Source organism: Bos grunniens, chromosome 17 (assembly GCF_055505025.1).
Source record: "Bos grunniens cultivar Pamir isolate PY7600 chromosome 17, Bosgru_T2T1.0, whole genome shotgun sequence".
NCBI classification, from domain to species: domain Eukaryota; kingdom Metazoa; phylum Chordata; class Mammalia; order Artiodactyla; family Bovidae; genus Bos; species Bos grunniens.
Window position 1 is genome coordinate 52,202,861 of NC_141181.1, and position 21,133 is coordinate 52,223,993.

The window sequence follows — 21,133 nt, forward strand, 5'->3', positions numbered from 1 at the left end:
TCAATAAAGAAGAAATAGATGTTTTTCTGGAATTCTCTTGCTCTTTCAATGATCCAGCAGATGTTGGCAATTCGATCTCTGGTTCCTCTGCCTTCTCTAAAATCAGCTTGAACATCTGGAAGTTCACAGTTCACGTATTGTTGAAGCCTGGGTTGGAGAATTTTGAGCATTACTTTACTAGCGTGTGAGATGAATGTAACTGTGCGGTAGTTTGAGCATTCTTTGGCATTGCCTTTCTTTGGGATTGGAATGAAAACTGACCTTTTCCAGTCCTGTGGCCACTGCTGAGTTTTCCAAATTTGCTGGCATATTGAGTGCAGCACTTTCACAGCATCATCTTCTAGGATTTGAAATAGCTCAACTGGAATTCCATCACCTCCACTAGCTTTGTTTGTAGTGATGCTTCCTAAGGCCCACATGACTTCCCATTCCAGGATGTCTAGCTCCACGTGAGTGATCACACCATCGTGATTATCTGGGTAAGGAAGTTCTTTTTTGTATAGTTCTTCTGTGTATTCTTGCCACCTCTTCTTAATATCTTCTGCTTCTGTTATGTCCATACCATTTCTGTCCTTTATTGAGCCCATCTTTGCATGAAATGTTGCCTTGGTATCTCTAATTTTCTTGAAGAAATCTCTAGTCTTTCACATTCTATTGTTTTCCTCTATACGTTCATTCAGCCCAGCCCAAAAGTCACCCTCCCCCCAGGTCACTCTCAGTTTCATCACTCTATTTGCTTTATTTTATCTTAGTTTATTTGTGACACTAACCGCAATCTGAAATTTCATCTGATTCTTGGCTCATGAATGGGCTCCACTCACTAGAATGTAACCTTTCCAGGGGCTGTGACCCCACATTTAGAACAAAGCTTGGCACGGAGTAGGTGTACCAGCTTCATTAGTGCCCCCACCAAAATCCATGCCACTCAGAACCACAGAATATCACCTTATTTGGAAAGAGAGTCTTTGTAGATATAATTAGTTAACACAAGGTCATACTGGGTTAGGGTAGATCCTAAATCCAACAACTGTGTCCTTATAAGAAGCCATGTGAGGACATGGAGACGCAGTGGGAGAACGTCATGTGATGGAGGCAGAAGCTGGAGGAATGCGTCCAGAAGCCAAAGAACACTCAGGACTTCTGGCCACTGCTACAAGCTGGAAGAGGCCAGGAAGGGTCCTCCCCGGAGCCTTTGGAGGGAGCAGGGTCCTGCCAAGACCTTCATTTCAGACTTCTATCCTCCAAAGCAGTGAGAATAAATAAATGTCTCTGTTTTAAAGCACCCACTTTGAGACTTTCATGGTGGTCCAGCGGTTCAGAGTCTGCCTTCCAATGCAGGGGATGTGGGTTTGATCCCTGGTCAGGGAACTAAGATCCTACACATTGCAGGGCAGCTAGGCCCACAAACCACAACTGGAGAAAGCCTGTGTGCCATAGTGAAGACCCAGTGCAGCCAAAAAATAAGAATAAAAAAAATAAATCTTCAAAAAAAAATAGTAATTGGTAGGTCAAAACATGCCAGTTCCTACAAGTAGCTTCCCAGGGCTGTCATGCAATGGAGCCCTGTCCTGTCTGGGGTTTTTTGGTGGGAAGGGGGCAGTCCAGATCCCCAGAGCTGGCCCCACACTTGCCTATGGCTGTATTTGTGGCGATCTCCTCCAGTAGGGCCTCGCAGGCAGCCGACTTCTCCGCCAGCACGATCTTCTGCTCGGCCAGCTTCTGGTTCAGCTCATCCAGCTGGATGGTGGCCTCCTTCAGCTTGTCCAGGCCTCCCTCCAGACGCTTGCACTGAGCTGAGGAAAGGGAACACAGGTATTCATCCTTGAGGGGGCTCTGTTCTCAACCCACCCAGCTACACGCAATGCAGTGTGATTCACCCAACTTGGGCTCACAGGAAAAAAATAAAAAATAAAATAAAATCATCTTCATGAGATGTCAAGCATCTCTCAGCACCTCCATTGCCATTTTGGTTTGGGGGTGGCATCTCTGAATGGCAACCCACTCCAGTATTCTTGCCTGGAGAATGCCATGGACAGAGGAGCCTGGTGGACCACAGTCCTTGGGGTTGCAAAACAGTCAGACGTGACTGAGCGACTAACACTTTGACTTCCAAAATGAATATACTTATGAAAACAGTGCTTCATTTGACCAACAGCCAGAACCAGAGAATTTTTAAAAAAGTTTTCCAACAGAGAAATGCTTGTTCTCATTAAACGGTATCTCTAATGGAATGCAAATTTAGAGCTTAGAGCGCATGGCCCAACACAGAAAAACAAAAATAAATGCATGCCAGGGCTTTGCCCACCCACACACATCCTTTTGAGGTGCAAAATCCAAAATGTGCTTTTAGGCTTTGCCTCAGTCCCAAGTATCGTCGATCTTGCTAAGAAAACATCTGCTTAAGGAAAACATCAGCAGTGGGATCCTTACTTGTAAGGAATAACAATCTCTATGAATCGTTCCGTCCCCCTCCCAAGTCTTACCTATATTATACTGAGTTTTCTCATCCAGTAATTTTGAATACGTGTTAATAAAATCCAGGTAGTTCTTCGGAGTCACATAGTTGCAGCGCCTCAGTTTCTGTAGGAATTGTTTGCTGAATTCACCCACGGATTCGTGGACCAAAACAACATGTTCTACCAGATCTTCTATATTTTCTGCCGGGATCATCTGATTAGTTCCTGAAGAGGAAGGAATGGAAAAGGGTGGTTCGTAAAGAAAGGAGACAAGCAGTTCCTCAGAGAGTTAAACACGGAATTCCCATGTGACCCAACAATTCCGCTCCTAAGCACATTCCCAACGAGGTGAAAGACAGACACAGGCAGACTTTTGTATGTCAATGTTCATAGCAGCACTAGTCACAGCAGCCAGAAGTGTCTGCCAACAGATGGGCGGATACACAAAATACGGCCTGTCCATAAATGGAGTATTACTCAGCCTTAAAGAAGGAAATTCTGATACGTGCAGCAACATGGATAAACCTGGAAAACATGCAAAGTAAAAGAAGCCAGCCATAAAAGGACACATGAGACATCTAGAACTGTCAAATTAGTGGCAGAAAGTAAATTAGAGGCTCCAGGGTGGAGGGTGGGGCAGGGGGTGGGAGAACAGGGACTGAGTGTTTAATGGGGACAGAGCTTCCATTTTAAAGATGAAAAAGGTTCTGGAGATGGATGGTGATATGAATTGCACAACATTGTATTAAAAAGTATAACAGTGCACACTTACAATGGTTTAAAACAGTTAAAATGGCAAATTTTGCATATTTTTTTACCACAATAAAATACAGTATAAAAATGCTTTAACAAAAAAGAGAAAAGCAGTTATCACTTGTCAGTGGCTTTTCTGGTTTTTCAAACCAGTCAATCCTAAAGGAGATCAGTCCTGAATATTCATTAGAAGGACTGATGCTAAAGCTGAAACTCCAATACTTTGGCCACCTGATGCAAAAAACTATCTCATTGGAAAAGACCCTGATGCTGGGAAAGATTGAAGGCAGGAGGAGAAGGGGCTGACAGAGGATGAGATGGTTGGATGGCATCACCGACTCAATGGACGTGAGTTTGGGTAAACTCCGGGAGTTGATGATGGATAGGGAGGCCTGGCATGCTGCAGTCCATGGGGTTGCAAAGAGTTGGACACGACTGAGTGACTGAACTGAAATGACTGATACCCTGGCAATTTCTCTAAGAACACAGAAAGCCAATTTTCTTTCCCTACGTAGGAAGGTCTGTCTTGCTAAAGGCTAACACACTGTTGGGAGAGGTGCTTGAGATTCCAGGAAAGAAATTTACCCAGTGCCCTGCTATATTCCCTGCACCCAGCACGTATTTGGCACAAGGTAGATCTTCCTATGGGGTCTCCCAGGTGGTGCCAGTGGTAAAGAGCCCGCCTGCCAATGTAAGAGACGTACGAGATGCAGGTTCGATCCCCGGGTTGGAAAGATTCCCTGGAGGAGGGCATGGCACCCCACTCCAGTATTCTTTCCAGGAGAATCCCATGGACAGGGGAGCCTAGGGCATCACAAAGAGTCAGACATGACTGAGAATCTGAGCTCAGGCCTTCCTATATGTCTGCTGAAAACTTAATAATCACTTCCAGTACCAAAACCACATCAACTTGAATTATCTCACAGATTGCAAAATATTTTCACCTCAAAAATGAAGGAAGGAAGTATGACCAAAAGTAGGCATTCATCCAGATTCTGCATATTTGATCTTGAATTATACCAGGGGTCAACAAACCACAGTCCATGGGCAAATTTTATAGCATGCATGAAAAGCTTTGCCTCACAAATATCTATACTTATTGGGCACAGTCATCCCAATTCCAGGAATATATCCTAAGAGAAAAATTCTAAGTAAATTCCACGCACCATTATTTATGATGCTTAACCACTGAATACTGAAAGCAGCTAAGTACTAATGCACAGACATGGCTAAAAAGCCTATGAAAGCTAAAGTGAAAAGACAGTGAAAGCGTCAGTCACTCAGTTGCGTCTGACTCTTTATAAGACCCCGTGGACTATAGCCCGCCAGGCTCCTCTATCCATGGCAAGAATACTGGAGTAGGTTGCCATGCCCTCCTTCAGGGGATCTTCCTGACCCAGGGTCGAACCTGAGTCTCCTGCGTTGCAGGCAGATTCTTAACTGTCTGAGCCACAAGGGAAGTCCAATGAAAGCTAAGGCACATCTATATCAGAGCTGGCAACTGCAGCCCCCAGGACAAATCTGGCCCACTGCCCATTTTTGTAAATAAAGTTTTACTGGCACACAGCCATGCCCATTGACTTACATATTGTCTATGGCCGCTTTCATGATGCAATGGTGAAACTGAGCAGTTGCAACAGAGACCATATGACCCACAATGCCTAAAATATTTATCATCTAGTCATTCTCCAGGTATTCTTGCCTGGGGAATCCCAGGGACAGAGGAGCCTGGTGGGCTGCCATCTATGGGGTCGCACAGAGTCAGACACGACTGAAGCGACTTAGCAGCAGCTGCATTTACAGAAAAAGTTTGCTGATCTTGGAGTTATATCATCAGAAAAGAGTCATATTCTTTTAGCCCCCTTCTCCAAAAAACTGCAATCTGTCTGTAAAGTGGGACTAGTTATTTATTTATTGGATATGTATTTATAAGGCTAAAGCTATTCACAAGGTCACCCAGTGTCATAAAGCTGCTCAACTTAGGTCCATATAAAAGTTTTTCCCTAAGGATGAATTGACTGGCTTAAGGGCTTCCCTGGTGGTTCAGATGGTAAAGAATCTGCCTGCAATGCAGGAAACGTGGGTTTGATCCCTGGGTCGGGAAGATCCCCTGGAGAAGGGAATGGCAACCCACTCCAGTATTCTTGCCTGGAGACGTGGACAGAGGAGCCTGGCAGGCTACAATGCACAGGGCCACAAAGAGTCAGACACAGCTAAGTGACTTAACACTTTCTTATTCTGAAGATTACAATTAATAACCAAGGCCTTAGGGAGTTGAATCTGTAGAGCAAATTCCACACTGATGGGTAATCAGTTTACCAAAAGATTTTTCAGACATCCTTGGGGTCAGCACACATTTTCTCTAAACAACCATGAGAACCAACTGTATAGCTCAGGGAACTCTACTCAGTGCTCTGTGGTGACCTAAATGGGAAGGAAATCCAAAAAAGAGAAGATATATGTATATGTATAGCTGATTCACTTTGCTCTACAGTAGAAACTAATACACACTGTAAAGCAACTATATTACAACAAAAAAAAATTTTTTAAGAACCAAATAGTAATTTTTTAGGCTGTGTGAGCCATACAGTCTCTGTGCCAATTACTCAACTTTGTGGTTGTAGCATAAAAGCAGCCATAGACATTATGTTTATTATGTGTTTCAATAAAACTTCATTTACTAAGACAAGCAAGGGGCTGAATTTGGCCTGCAGACCATGGTTTGCTGACCCCTACTTTCTATGATATCTAATCAATTCTTATTTTGCATTATCTCTGTAAAACCCCTGAAGTCTCTTTGGACTAAAACACAATATGAACCAAAACACACTAACAATCATTTGTGACCGTGGAATCTACTGGACCAAAATTCAAAGTCTGGAAAAGGATAACAAATTGTTATACTGTTAATATATAGTATCTTTACCTGGAAAATCCCACAGAGGAGCCTGGTGGGCTATATTCCCTGGGGTCGGAAAGAGTCGGATATGACTGAGCACGCACGCATACTGCTAACGTGGTCTTGGTATTAGCTGCCACTTACCTAAAAATGACTTCGCAACTGCATGCAGAGCTTGAGGAGGCCAGGGCATGAACCAGTCAATACCAGTGTTATTTACCAGACCTTGCAAAGAAAGAGAGATAAAAGAGATGATCCCTCTGCTACTCTGAGACCCACGGGAACATGGATACAGTCTTTGGGACCCAACAAATTGGTGAATGAGATGGACATGTCCAAAAACAACGATCAAAAACCGTTTCTCAGCCTCGGCACTATTGACATTTGACTGGATAATCCTCAGTGATGGGGCTGTCTGTGCATTGTGGGGTGTTTGGCAACACCTGGTCTCTATCAGCTAGATACTAATTATACATAGCCCACCCCACCCAAATTGTGACAACCAAAAATGTCTCCAGGCATTGACAAGTGTCCCCTGGGGAGCAAAACTGCCCCCCACCCACATTCTAGGGATAGGTTCTGCTACTTCCATGAGGATGCCAGAATTTTCCAAGTAGAAGGGAGCAGAGAGCTATATTGTGTACATTATGGGCCTCGAGGCTGGGACTATGAGCTTTTCCTCATGTTAGAAAGACATCAGCCAGGACTTCCCTGAAGGTTCAGTGGTTAAGAATCCACCTGCCAATGCAGGGGACGAGGGTTCAATCCCCAGTGGGGGAACTAAGATCCCATATGCCTTGGGGCAACCAAGCCCTCCTGCACCACAACTAAAGAAACCCATTCACTGCCACAAAGACACAGCACAGTCAAAATAAATCAATAATAAAAACTTTTTTGAAAATTTAAAGTAAAAAAAGAAGGGCACCAGCCATCCATCTGCAACACAAGAGCTGGTTGGCGATTGTTGAGTGGTGGCTCCAGGCTCATCCTACATGGCAGGACTCAACTTTCAACCTAATGACCATGTCATGGGTCACCTGGCTGGTGGAACCGTGGAACCTCAGGATGCATGTCACTCCCTCACCCAAAGCATGTGCCCTACTGAAGGGGAAGAAAGGATTTGCAGGCTCTGCTCCCGGGCACCTGGGAAATTTCTGCAGCGGGTCCTCAGGGTGTCCCCCACCGGCGACATGCCCAGGACGATGTGCAGGTTGTTGGCACTCTTGTTCACGAAGTACTGCCACACGGACTCCTTGGCCGGGCCTGTCCCTTGCTTCAAAGCCTCTGGCCCAATCTGACTGAGGATAGACTCCTTTTCCTCATCTGGGAAAAGCGCGGGTACGATGCCTAGAAAACAAAGGCCAGCATTTTGTTCAGTCTCAGGTTATTTCTCGAGGCACTGAAATGGCAGGAGCACAGTCCATGGGGTCGCAAAGAGCCAGACATGACTGAGCAGCTGAACACACACTGTGTCACCAAAGAGCAGTCACTGCTGAGTCTGAAGAGCAGGGCTTGGGTCCCGGCTCTGAGACCCAAGGCTCACTCACCGTGTGTGAAAATCCCTTTGGACCTCAGTCTCCTCATCCATGAAATGGAAATAACAAATGCCTGCTACTTACCTGGGTGGGTTAATGTGAGCATCAGAGCTGGAGTTCTCAACATCAGAGCAGGAGTTCTCAAGGGGACAATTTTGCCCTCCCCAAGAGATATCCCCAAGAGACAAAAGATGATGCTGTGAAAGTGCTGCACTCAATATGCCAGCAAATTTGGAAAACTCAGCAGTGGCCACAGGACTGGAAAAGGTCAGTTTTCATTCCAATCCCTAAGAAAGGCAATGCCAAAGAATGTTCAAACTACCACACAATTGCACTCATCTCACATGCTAGCAAAGTAATGCTCAAAATTCTCCAAGCCAGGCTTCAACAGTATGTGAACCGTGAACTCCCAGATGTTCAAGCTGGATTTAGAAAAGGCAGAGGAACCAGAGATCAAATTGCCAACATCTGCTGGATCATCGAAAAAGCAAGAGAGTTTCAGAAAAACGTCTACTTTTGTTTTATTAACTACATCAAAGCCTTTGACTGTGTGGATCACAACAAACTGGAAAATTCTTCAAGAGATGGGAATACCAGGCCACCTGACCTGCCTCCTGAGAAATCTATATGCAGGTCAGGAAGCAACAGTTAGAACTGGACATGGAACAACAGACTGGTTCCAAAACAGAAAAGGAGTACATTAAAGCTGTATATTGTCACCCTGCTTATTTAACTTATATGCAGAGTACATCATGCAAAATGCTAGGCTGGATGAAACATAAGCTGGAATCAAGATTGCCAGGAGAAATATCAATAACCTCAGATATGCAGATGACACCACCCTTATGGGAGAAAATGAAGAAGAACTAAAGAGTCTCTTGATGAAAGTGAAAGAAAATAGTAAAAAGTTGGCTTAAAACTCAACATTCAGAAAACTAAGATCATGGCATCTGGTCCCATCACTTCATGGCAAATAGATGGGGAAACAATGGAAACAGTGACAGACTTTATTTTGGGGGGCTCCAAAAGCACTGCAGATGGTGACTGCAGCCATGAAATTAAAAGACGCGTACTCCTTGGAAGAAAAGCTATGACCAACCTATATTAAAAGTAGCATATTAAAAAGCAGAGGCATTACTTTGCCAACAAAGGTCTGTCTAGTCAAAGCTATGGTTTTTCCAGTAGTCATGTATGGATGTGAGAGTTGGACTATAAAGAAAGCTGAGTGCCTAAGAATTGATGCTTTTGAACTGTGCTGTTGGAGAAGACTCTTGAGAGTCACTTAGACTGCAGGGAAATCCAACCAGTCAATCCTAAAGGAAATCAGTCCTGAATATTCATGAGGACTGGTACTGAAGCTGAAACTCCAATATTTTGGCCACCTGAAGCGAAGAGGTGACTCATTGGAAAAAACCCTGCTGCTGGGAAAGATTGAAGGAGGAAGGAGAAGGGGAGACAGAGGATGAGACGGTTGGAGGGCATCACTGACTTAACAGACATGAGTTTGGGTAAACTCTGGGAGTTGGTGACGGACAGGGAAGACTGGTGTGCTGCAGTCCACAGAGTTGCAAAGAGCGATTGAATGACTGAGCTACTGAACTTAACTCAAGAGATATCTGGCAATGTCTGGAGACATTTTGGTTGTCCAGTGTGTGTGTGTGTGTGTGTGTGTGTGTGTGTGTGTTGGGGATGGTACTAGTGTCATCTAGTGAGTAGAGGCCAGGGATGCTGCTAACATCCCATAATACCCAGAACAGCCTCCACAACAAAGAATAGAATTATTCCCGCTCCTAATGTCATTCATGTCAAGGATGAGATGCAAAGTCTTCATGATGCAGCAAAGCAAAAGGGCTTCAGACCTATTTGACCTGCATCATATGGGGTACAGACCCCTGGGGACCCCACCCAGTCTCCAAGGAAAATATACCCCGAGCCCTGCAATGGGGTTTACAGATAGAGAATAGGTCTGACATTCACATCCCAATTACAAGTTTGTGACCCACGCACGGAAAGTCCGCTGCCAACCCAAGGACACGTGTGCTAAATGCCACATAAGTAGCCGGGATGGTAAGACGCCCAGGCATTCAGGAGACAGGAGACTGCCAGAGGAGGGAGACCAGCAAGGCCCTAGAGCTAAAACCTGGGGCAAGGTTTCCTTGGTGCCGGACTGGAAAGTGGAGGTCTGCTCTTTGTGTCCCTGGCCCCTGTCCACTCCCCTCTTTCTAGTCCGAGGTCCCTCTTTTCCTTTGGTGATTCACTTCACATTCATTCTGAGTCTGGATGTGCTTTGAGGGTGGCTCTGACACTACCCCAGGCATGATCAATCAGCATCCTGCATCACCCACCATAGACACTGGACCCTCAGCCTGGGATGCACCTGCTGGCTCCTACCCACCTGTGAGAGCTTGAATAATACCTCCTGTGTAGGTAGGAAGTGCGCTTAAGAGGTAACGCTTATCAGACAGCCTCCGCTGAAAGCTGAGCCGCAGAGACCAGCAAACCCCATGTGAGACCAGCGTCCCGGTACCTGAGGTGAGCATGTTGTTGACGAGCTCCAGGAAACCCTCCTCGGCCACGTGGGCATCCGTGAACAGGAAGATCATCATCTTGTTCTCAATGCCAAGTTTCAGGTAAAGGTTCTTCAGGTCGTCCCGGAAGTTGTTCTCAGAGTAGCCCCGGCTCAGGAGGATCTCAAACACCTGCGGACATGGAGCACAGCATCCCCGTGAGACCACTGGCCCAAGGGAGGGTCTCCACGTAAGTGCAGAGCGAGAGGGCGGCTCCCAGCTGAGCCACCATCAAAGAGGAACCAGGACCACAGAACCGGATGACTGGGGACATCCGGATGACTGGGGACATTGTCACAGAATACGGTTGAGTGAGAAAGACGGGACACAGAAAACTGACACTCCTTTTTGTCGAACAAACCACAGTGGATGTTCTGTGCAGGCGTGCACGTGGGCGAGGTGAGTGTGTGCAGGGAACAAGGCTCCTGCAGATGGATTATGAATAGGGCAGAAAAAAGGGGAGTGGGGGCAGTGAAAAGGACAGCCTCCATCATTAAAAACGAGTAATTGGATGGGACTTCCCTGGCAGTCCAGTGGTTAGGACACCGTGCTTCCACTGCAGGGGCCACGGGTTCGATCCCTAGTCGGGGAACTAAGATCCCGCAAGCCATGTGATGTGGCAGAAAAGAGTCATTTGAATTATAGGGGAGGAGATAAGGCAGAGATGGGCCACGCAACAGAGGAAATGTGTGTGGGTACAGACTCCCCATGGACAGAGGAGCCTGGCGGGCTACAGTCCATGGGGTCACAAGAGTCGGACACAACCTAGCAACTAAGCCACCACCACAGTCACCGTGAGCTCATTTAAAATGAGATAAATTGTGAGAAGATGTGTAAAGAAAAAAGACTGAAGAAGAAGCAATTTTTAAAATATTAAATTCAAAAATCCTCTGACACACAAAATAGATATAAATGGAAATAGGACACATACATAAAGCTAAGTCTTTTCTGTTCAAGCATTTCCTCCGGCTCAGATGTGTAGAAGTTTAACTGTGAGCAGTCCTTTTAAAACAGCTCAGATTTATGGTAGCAGAGAAATCCTTCATTTCCTCTCTCCTCTCTACCTCTATTCACACACACACACAAACATACACACACAAAGCCTCTTTCACACTCACTCAGCCAGTCATGCACATTCATAGCCACAAATGCTCACATGGTGACTCCCACACTCAACACACTTTTATGTTTATGGGCACACACGTAGTTTGTCACACACTTTCACAGTCATAGTCACTCACATACATTCTCACACACACAATTACACAAACTTGCATGTCCAAACTTGCACACAGTCTCACACACAGTCACACACACAAACTCAGGGCAATTTGGATGCCCTTCAGCCAAATGTAATCTGGCCCGGCACAGCCATAAATAAATAGACAAGACTCTCAATTCTTTTAAAGAGTAATAAAATAAATAAATAAATAAAGAGTAATAAACCACATACAATGAATAATAGAATGCCACCGCACCCACCACCCATATTTAACATTTGCTAAAAACCCAAAACTCATATATTTTCTTCAAACCTATTTTTAACAAAGCTATGGATAAAATTAAAAGTCCTTTACTTCTCCCCTGGTCCTCCATCCCCAGGCCCCCCAGTTTTTTGGCCCTGCTTCGAGGCAAGTGGGATCTCAGTTTTCTACCAGGGATCAAATCCGTGCCCCTGCAGTAAAGGAGCCAAGTCCTAAGCACTGGACCACCAGGCAAGTCCCTTGGCCCTTTTTACTCCCACTTCAAGGAGGCACACTCCACCACGAATTCGCCTTTCTAATGTGAACTCTAGTGTCATGGGTCAAAAACCTTTTAAAAACATATACCCTTGAATCCTCTAACTTCCAAATTTCAAAAAAAAAATGATCATAAAAACAGAGCAAAACAATAGGCAAAAACAGAGGCATCGAGGATAACGCAAGACCCAAGTTACGAACAGAATCAGATACCAAAGAACTAAGGAGGGTGTGTGGGGAGGGTGAGCAGTGGAGTTGACGCTTCTTCAAAACTGAGTCTCACTGCAGGATGCACGTCTCACAGTAATGGACCAGGCTGGCAAGTTACGTGTGGGCACTGCAGGACTATCTGTAAGAGTCTCAGGGTGGTGTAGAGACACGGGGCCCCACTCACACAGTGCTGGAGGGATGTCAAATGGTGCAGCCCCTTGGGCAAACAATCTGGCAGTTTCTCAGATGGATCAACAGAGAATTACCCTACGACCCAGCAACTCCACTCCTAGCATCCACCCAAGACAAATGAAAATATATGTCCCTGCAGAATCCTGTACATGAATGTTTATACCAGCATAATTCATAGTAGTCAAAAGATGGAAGTAATCCAAATGACTGTCAATGAATGAATGGATAACTGAAACGTGGTCTACCATACAATGGAACGTGATTCAGCCACATAAGGAATGAAACACTTACACGGGGACGACGTTTGGAAACATTATGCTAAGTGCAAGAAGGCGTCACAAAAGACCACAGACTTTGAGATCCTATTGTATGAAAAGCCCAGAATAGGAAAGTCAAGAGAGAAAGAAAGATTAATGATGTCTTAAGGCTGAGGGGCTGGAAGAACAGGAAGATACGGAGCTTGGGATTTCTTCTTTGGATGAAGAAAATGTTCTGAAATTGAATGTGATGGTTTCACAACCTTCTGAACATAAAAAATTATTGAATTGTATACCTTAAGTGGATGAATTGTACGATTTAGATATTGTATCTCAATAAAAATTTTTTTTGTTGTTTCTGTTTAATTGTTTTTTGAAGATTCTAAGAATGGCCCAGAACTTTGGATGGTGGTTGTATTGAAACAACAGCCAGCACATCAATGACCATGAACACTGGGTCCATGGAGGTTTTGGCTAAGATCCCCTCTACACGAGTACACATCACACATTATGCATCACAGGACTTGCTCATGTTTGACTCTCGAACCTGATTTGACATATTCTACATTCCAAAAACCATACAATAGTTAGATGCTTCAAATATTCAGTTAAAATAATATCGATTCCCCCCTCCCAGAAAAAACCATTTGATATTCTGAAAAAGCATCATGTTATGATCTGTAATACATTGTTCGAATTTTTGCAGGAACTACTAACTGCAGAAATTGGCATAGCAAAGCCATTTTCTAGCAGGGAGTTTGGCTCACCTCGTAGCCAGCTGTGAAGGCAGCCAACCTGGCCAGAGACTGCTTCCCAGAGCCCCCAACCCCAACCAGCAGGGCGTGGCCTCGGTCCATTCGAATGATGCGGTGCACACGGGTCAGATGCTCCAGAGCATCGTCAAAGAGAACCAAGTTCATTTTGGTGTTGCTTTCATTATACTCTTCAAGGATTTCCTGAATTTTAGACCAAAAATAAAATTTTTTTAAGGACCACTGACTTCTAAGAGACAGACTCGCTCTTCTGTGCAGGAGAGATTAAAAATGGAGGAGAGACTGTTTTGAATGTCAATAGTGGTTGAAATGAGTAAATCATTTGGGTTCACAAGACTAACTTTCACAAACAAGATTTCAATCTGCGGGACATCCCAGGCATCCAGTGGGTAAGACGCTGAGCTACCAATGCAGGGGTCATGAGTTCGATCCCTGGTCAGGGAACTAAGAACCTTCATGCTGCACGGCATGGCCAAAATAAACTGACTAAATTAAATAAAATTTAAAAAGATTTCGATCTGCTGGTCTGTGATCGGCCAGCAGTAAGCCAAAGATGACCACAAGGCTCGCCTTATGAATTAAGATGAAAATGAACATTAGGGAATCAGATGAGGGGTTCCCAAAGTTGGGTGTGTTCCAGAACCCTGGCACCCTCCATGGGTTTGATGAAGGGAAACGTATGAAGATGGGTCCCAGGGGTCTGAATGAATAAATTCATCAGGTCATTGACATGCACCACAGGACGTGGACACCACTGGGTCAGACACAAGCCCACATTCCCAAGTTACAGACAGGCACGGCGTTCTCCCCAGCTCCACCTCCTGGGCACCCATGTAATGTAATCCTGGGAGAGGTGAGCCCCGTCTGCACCTGGAACAAAGCCTTGGCTGCCTCATAATCCTGAATATCTTCATAAATGCGTGCTTCCTCTTCATGCAGAGCTGTCCGGAAGTCTCCAAACAGGATGGGGTCCCTCATCACCACCTCCACATCATCGTTAAAATGTGCCGTGACCAAGATTCTTATGTGCTCCTGGACCTTACAACACAAGATCACTTCAGGACCCAAACTCCCACCACGCCTGTGCTAAGACTTGTCAGAAAAAGAGCATAGGCTAGGATTATCTGAAGTCATTTGCATTTGATTTTTTCCCCTTTGCTGCTAAGTACTTAACAATTCACCCTCCTTTATCTATTGACTTCCATTGTTAGTCTCTATTTTTCTGTAAAGTCCCATATAAAAAAATACATTAAAAAAATGTTGTGTTTTTGTTTTGTACTTTTTCATTTCACCCAGAGACAAATTTTGTAGTTAGAGTTTTGCTTTTTGTTTGTTTGTTTTGAGTTCTGGGTGGTTTTTGTTTGTTTGTCTTTTGCATTTGCTGGTACATTTTCAATGTACTGACCAGCTCCTTGTCTGTTTCATTGATCAACCGGTCATGGAAGACTCTCAGACACTCATTCCTCCAGACTCTCACCATCTGGGTCACCGTCTGGAATCTACAGGATGGAAGGGGCAAAATTAGCCACAAAGTTATCTAGAGAAGAGCAGGCTGGATGCTACTATTTTCAGATGACTATACAGGGTGCAGAAAAGGACATATCTATAGTCTCCCCCCTCAACCCAGTTCCATATTAATTGAAACTTAATGACGTGAAGTGAAGTGAAAGTCACTCAGTGTCTGACTCTTTGCAACCCCACAGACTATAAAGTCCATGAAATTCTTCAGGCTAGAAAACTGGAGTGGGTAGCCTTTCCCTTCTCCAGGGGATCTTCCCAACCCAGGGACCAAACCCAGGTCTCCCGCATTGCAGGCAGATTCTTTACCAGCTGAGCCACAAGAGAAGCCCAAGAATACTGGAGTGGGTGGCCTATCCCTTCTCCAGGGGATCTTCCCAACCCAGGGATTGAACTGGAGTCTCCTGCATTGCAGGTGGATTCTTTACCATCTAAGCTATCAGGGAAGCCTGAAACTTAATGGACACTAACAATTTAAATGTAAAGACTATAATGTTGTCATTTATAGCTCCTCCTGCTGCAGAGAAAAAAAAAAAGAACATTATCTACAAGTGATGTAAATGACATGAGAACTTAATGGGACTCCTCCTCACTGGAATTTATTAATTTAACATCAGCTGCAGAGCCACTGGCAGCTCCTTTTTCTAAGAACCAGCTCCACCTGACCCCAATTCTGGGTCTTTCTCTGGTTTCTGGCAAAGAGGCCTCACTCCACCCATAAATACCCAGACCGGCCCCCTCCTGAACTGCCATTCTGAACCTTTCAAGGGCACTGAGAGTCACTGTGGGCACGTGGAAAGTTCCTGATTCATTTTTCAATATTTTGTGGATTCATAATGTAAATCCATAAAATTGGGACATCCCTGAAAATTTACATAGATGAAATATACATTAATGTAAATACACAAATTCATCCAGTTTTCATGAGTAAATTTCTACACCAAGACTTAAATCCCTCTGTCCTCTGTGGTTAACTTCTCCCAAAGACACATAAAATATAACCAGTTGGCAACTGAAAACAATTCAGTTGTATGAATGAAAGACTCCACTGGGCAAACTCCACCTTTAGAACTGAGAACAAAGGTTGGCATAACATCCCCACCTCTGGGTTGAATACACCTGTTCTCTTGGCCTCACACCTGCCTCTCTTGGTTTCCCCAGCCTTCAACTCAAGGGCTCAAGAGGCATCAAGTCTTAACCAAGCATTTGACTCTGTTCTTCATTTAACATAAACAAAAAGACACTGGGTGATTAATTGACACATGGATTCACATCGCATTTCCTGATAGCTCCTCTGTCTTAAAAGAATAGGAGAAGCTATCATACCAATGAGGCATCTTTTAGTAACATAAGACAAAACTCACCGTTCCGGGTTAGTGAGGACAAGACCGTTATAAACCCGTGAGAGATCTCGAAGGTTAAAGATGTAATGGAACTTGGACGGGGTGGGTGGCAGATCCTGAACAATGTTTTTGTAAAGAGTCAACGTGCAGGATGTCAGCTTGTCACTCACAGCCACGATGCTCTCATGAAACACCTACAGAATGAAAAGACCCGCCCCCCCACACCAAGTGTCTCTCAATGGATGAACGGGGTAAGCAAAATGTGGTCCATCCATTATCATGGAGTATGATTTGGCCAGGAAGAGGAGCAAAACACTGACATAGAATACAATGTAGATGAACCTTGAAGACATCATGCTGAGTGAAAGAAGCCAAACACAGAAGACCACATATTGTATGATTCCACTGATAGGAAGTGTCCAGAATAGGACAATCCATAGAGACAGAGTCCAGATTGGTGGTTGCCAGGGGCTGAAGGACAGAATGGAATAACTGTTTTGGGGGTGATAAAAATATTCTGGAACTAGACAGTGGTGATAGTTGTACAACATTATGAAAGTACTAAGTGTCACTGAACTGTGTATTTTTAAATGGTTTTAATAGCTAGTCTTACATTGCATGAATTTTTCTATAATTTTTAAAACATATTTTATTTATTATCTTACTTATTGGCTGTGCTAGGTCTTTGTTGCTGCACCGGGGCTTTTCCTAGTTTTGGCAAGTGGGGGCAACTGAGCTGCGGTGCTCAGGCTTCCCACTGCAGTGGCTCCCCTCACACACACCCCCCGCCCCCAGTGCTGAGCACAGGCTCCCGGCACGCAGGCCCAGCACTTGAGGCTGACAGGCTTAGCTGCTCCACTGCATATGGGATCCTCCCAGACTAGGGATTGAACCGGTGTCCCCTGCACAGCAGATTCTTAACCACTGGACCAACCACCAGGAAAAACCCATCATCAATTTTTTTGTGAGGAGGTAAGAAAAAAAAAGGAAGGACCAGAGAAACTAATCATCTGATCTGCTTTTGTTTCCCCAGATTTTCACATTAACTGACAAGTCAACATGATACGAAACCAAAGCCCCAAACCAACCCTCCATCTGAGACTGATGTGACTTGCACAGACCTCACAGTTTTGGAAGTGAATGGCTTGTGGTAGGGCATGAACATGCCAGGTGCTCCCTGATCACATCTGGCCTTCCCACACCTTCATCTTTCTTGCCTGGTCCCTCAAGACTTTGAGTGAGCAAGCCTGCTTTAGAAGAGCGATGCCAGGATCAGAGGTCATTATTTAAATGAAGGGGTTCCATTTGTAAAGTGTGAAAATGTTAGTCGCTCAGTCATGTCCGACTCTTTGTGACCCCATGGAAGGTAGCCCGCCAGGCTCTGTCCATGGGATTCTCCAGGCAAGAATACTGGAATGAGTTGCCATTCCCTTCTCCAGGGGATCTTCCTGACCCAGAGTCTCCTGGATTGCAGGCTGATTCTTTAGGGTCTGAGCCACCAGGGAAGCCCATCTGTAGAGGTCATGTAAATCATGGTGACATAACAGCAGTAACTAGTATCTAGTGAGGATCGGTGTGTGCACTCTGCCACACACATTACATGCACTTTCTCCCTTCATTCTTCCAAAACATCAGGGAGGCCGGTACCAGTATTACCTCCCTATTCTGGATGAGGATGGGCATAGGAGAGAGCTCCAGGGACTTGCCCAAGGAGCAGAATGGGTACTGACTCCAGAGCCCACATCCTGTAGTTGCTTCGTTGCTGTCACTCAAGGTGGCCTATGTAACTCAGGGCCACACCATGATTCCCATGGGCCCTAGGCACTGATGCCTTCATGGGCCCCTTCCTCCATAAAAATATATTACTTACATATACATTTATATATTCTTTTATTACTTAATTATAATTAAATATATTAGCTTGTATATTTTATGATTAACTTGGTATAAAGATGAATATAATCTAGGCTGGATTAGACTGATTCCTTTCTTCTGATTTTGAGAGAAATTAAAACCTGTTTATGGGCCTCTAAAAGCACCACGGGCTCTAGGCTTTGTGCTTGCTGTGCCAAATGCATACATCATTACCAAGTTTCTACCAACCAGGCCCTCTGGTTTAGACTTCTAATTAAGTCAAGTTACCCACAGCCTAAATGGGAGAAGAATTTGAAAAAGAATAGGACTTCCCTAGGTCATGTACACATTGCTATATTCAAAATGGATAACCAACAAGGACCTGTTGTATAACACATTGAACTCTACTCCATGTTATGTGGCAGCCTGGATGGGAGGAGGGTTTGGGGAAGAACGGATACCTGTATATGTATGGCTGAGTCCCTTCCTGTTCATCTGAAACTGCCACAACATTGTTAATCAGCTATAACTCAATACAAACTAAAAGTTAAAAGTTTGAAGGTGATGTATGGAACAGTCTTATGGACTCTGTGGGAGAGGGAAAGGGTGGGAAGATTTGGGAGAATGGCATTGAAACATGTAAAATATCATGTATGAAACGAGATGCCAGTCCAGGTTCAATGCACGATACTGGATGCTTGGGGCTAGTGCACTGGGACGACCTAGAGGGATGGTATGGGGAGGGAGGAGGGAGGAGGGTTCAGGATGGGGAGCACATGTATACCTGTGATGGATTCATTTTGATATTTGGCAAAACTAATACAATTATGTAAAGTTTAAAAATAAAAAAAAAAAGTTTGAAGGTGAAAAAAAAGAATAGGACTTCCCTGGTGGTCCAATGGTAAAGAATCTGCCTGCCAATGAAGGAATATAGGTTCGATCTCTGGTCCAGGAATATCCCACACACCTCATAGCAGCTGATGAAGCCCATGCACCCTAGGGCCCATGCTCCTCAACAATAGAAGACCCTACTCACTGCAACTAGAGAAAGCCTGCATGCAGTGATGAAAACCCAGCATGGTCAAAAATACATGAGTCAAGAAAATTTTTTTAAAATAAAAGGAAAAAGAAAAAGAATAGATTTGTGTATATGTTAAAAAAAAAAGTTACCGAGGTGTGGCCTTTGAGGATAGAGGAATAAATTAAGTGCAAAGACTCCTCCGAAGGAAAGGGAATGTTGAAGACACTGAAGAGCGAAGTAAATCTTGGATCGACTTCGTTGCGGCCTCCTCCAGCTTTCCCCATCGCAGCAATAAAGCCAAGGTCACGGATGCTTTTACAGTTCAGCTCCTTCCCCCGGTCGTACAAGAAGCCTTTTTCCAAGAGCAGTTTCAGCAGGGCAATTGGCTGCTGTGTGCCATATTCATCCACCTCAATTGTTTTACAGAAAAGGAAGAACAGTGATATTGTAAAGCAGAACCCAGCAACACCTTTGCTGACCATCTCAACTAAATCCCCTGGAGAAGGGAAAGGCTACTCACTCCAGTATTCTGGCCTAGAGAACTCTATGGACTGTATAGTCCCTGGAGTCACAAAGAGTCGGACACGACTGATCGACTTACACTTTCATTTCAGCTAAATCCCATCTCCTTTCACCCTCTCAGAGTGCTCTGGTTTGAGTTTCACTGGGCTTCTCAAAGTTTGCAGTTCTGTATATTCATTTGTAGTTTTTTTTTTTTTTAAATCTGTGTCCCTCTCTAGATTGTAAACTCCATGAAGGCAGGAACTACATATATTTTGTTCATCACTTCACAGCACCAGTCCCCATAGGAGATGCTCAATAAATATGTCAATTGGATGGATGGATGGATAAACAAGTGTATGGATGGATGGTTGGATGCATAGATCGATAGATGCATAGATAGATGGGTGTGTGTATGGGTATAAACATGGGTGAATAAATGCATGGATGGATGTATGGATAGATGGATAGATGCATGGATGGATGGAGAGATGGATGGATGCATGGATAGATGGATGCCTGCATGCATCCATGGACAGACGCATGGATCCTGGCTTTGTAAACAGTCCATCTAGAAGATACATTTTTGGTGGGGGGAATGGTTCTGCAGACATGATAATAAATTTCAATCCCAGTACTAAGAAAACTTTGCACCTCTTAGGCTCTAGCCCCAGAAACAAACTCCTGGTGCCTGTGAACATTCCCTTGCTCTAGGGAATTTTGGTAAAATCTAGATTTTGGTAAATCTAGAGGAATTCTTAGGAAGTGCCTGCCCTTACACTTCCCACGTATGTCACTCAGTCATGTCTGACTCTTTTATGACCCCATGGGCTGTAACCTATAAGGGTCCTCTCTCCACGGGATTCCCCAGGCAAGAATGCCAGAGTGGGTTGCCACTTCCTAGTCCAGGGGATCTTCCTGACCCAGGGATTGAACCCACGTCTCCTGCATCTACTGCACTGGCAGGCAGACTCTTTACCACTGTACCACCCGGCTCCCCAGGTGTACAGGAGTGAGAACAGTATTATTATCTAAAGTATAGCTCATCTGGAACCACTTACTCAAACATACATGGAACTATATACACTGAATATAGTTCAGAAGCTGCCTGCTACCTGCTTTAATCCTTGGAGAAACTAAGGAACGCATCTAAGGAAAGAGTCCCTCCAGTCACATGGTCCCCTAAGCTGATTCTCCATAACCTGGCCCTACAGACATTGTGAAGACTAAAAGACAGATGCTTTCACGTTCACTCTAACCCGTTACATAGTCCCGCCACTGCCCCCCCACCCCACCCGCTCGGCCTCACCAACCTTCGGCATGTTCATGTCATCCATGAACACCAGGAGGCGTTTTCCCATGGGTGGGCCATAAGTGTCTTTGGTTCGTTTTTCCACATTGGCTTCTAAATTTCTTTGGATATCCATGGACGTGGTGCGGGAGGAGAAACTGACCATTAACACAATCTGAAACAGAAAGAGATAATTCCAAAACACGGTCTTTTTTCATGGTACC

General features: G+C 44.7%; 1 protein-coding gene across 1 annotated transcript in view; it reads right to left on the reverse strand.

Moving 5' to 3' along the window:
• DNAH10 (dynein axonemal heavy chain 10) overlaps positions 1 to 21,133 on the reverse strand; it is a 157,001-nt gene that overhangs the window by 41,182 nt on the left and 94,686 nt on the right. Inside the window, exons 46-56 of the mRNA XM_086347331.1 lie at positions 20,932 to 21,084; positions 19,267 to 19,527; positions 16,264 to 16,436; positions 14,787 to 14,880; positions 14,252 to 14,419; positions 13,376 to 13,564; positions 10,171 to 10,342; positions 7,252 to 7,455; positions 6,253 to 6,333; positions 2,484 to 2,681; positions 1,632 to 1,793 (exon numbers count right to left, since the gene is read on the reverse strand). Of these exons, the coding sequence (XP_086203457.1) occupies positions 1,632 to 1,793; positions 2,484 to 2,681; positions 6,253 to 6,333; positions 7,252 to 7,455; positions 10,171 to 10,342; positions 13,376 to 13,564; positions 14,252 to 14,419; positions 14,787 to 14,880; positions 16,264 to 16,436; positions 19,267 to 19,527; positions 20,932 to 21,084 (1,855 nt within the window). The remainder of the gene's footprint in view (positions 1 to 1,631; positions 1,794 to 2,483; positions 2,682 to 6,252; positions 6,334 to 7,251; positions 7,456 to 10,170; positions 10,343 to 13,375; positions 13,565 to 14,251; positions 14,420 to 14,786; positions 14,881 to 16,263; positions 16,437 to 19,266; positions 19,528 to 20,931; positions 21,085 to 21,133) is intronic.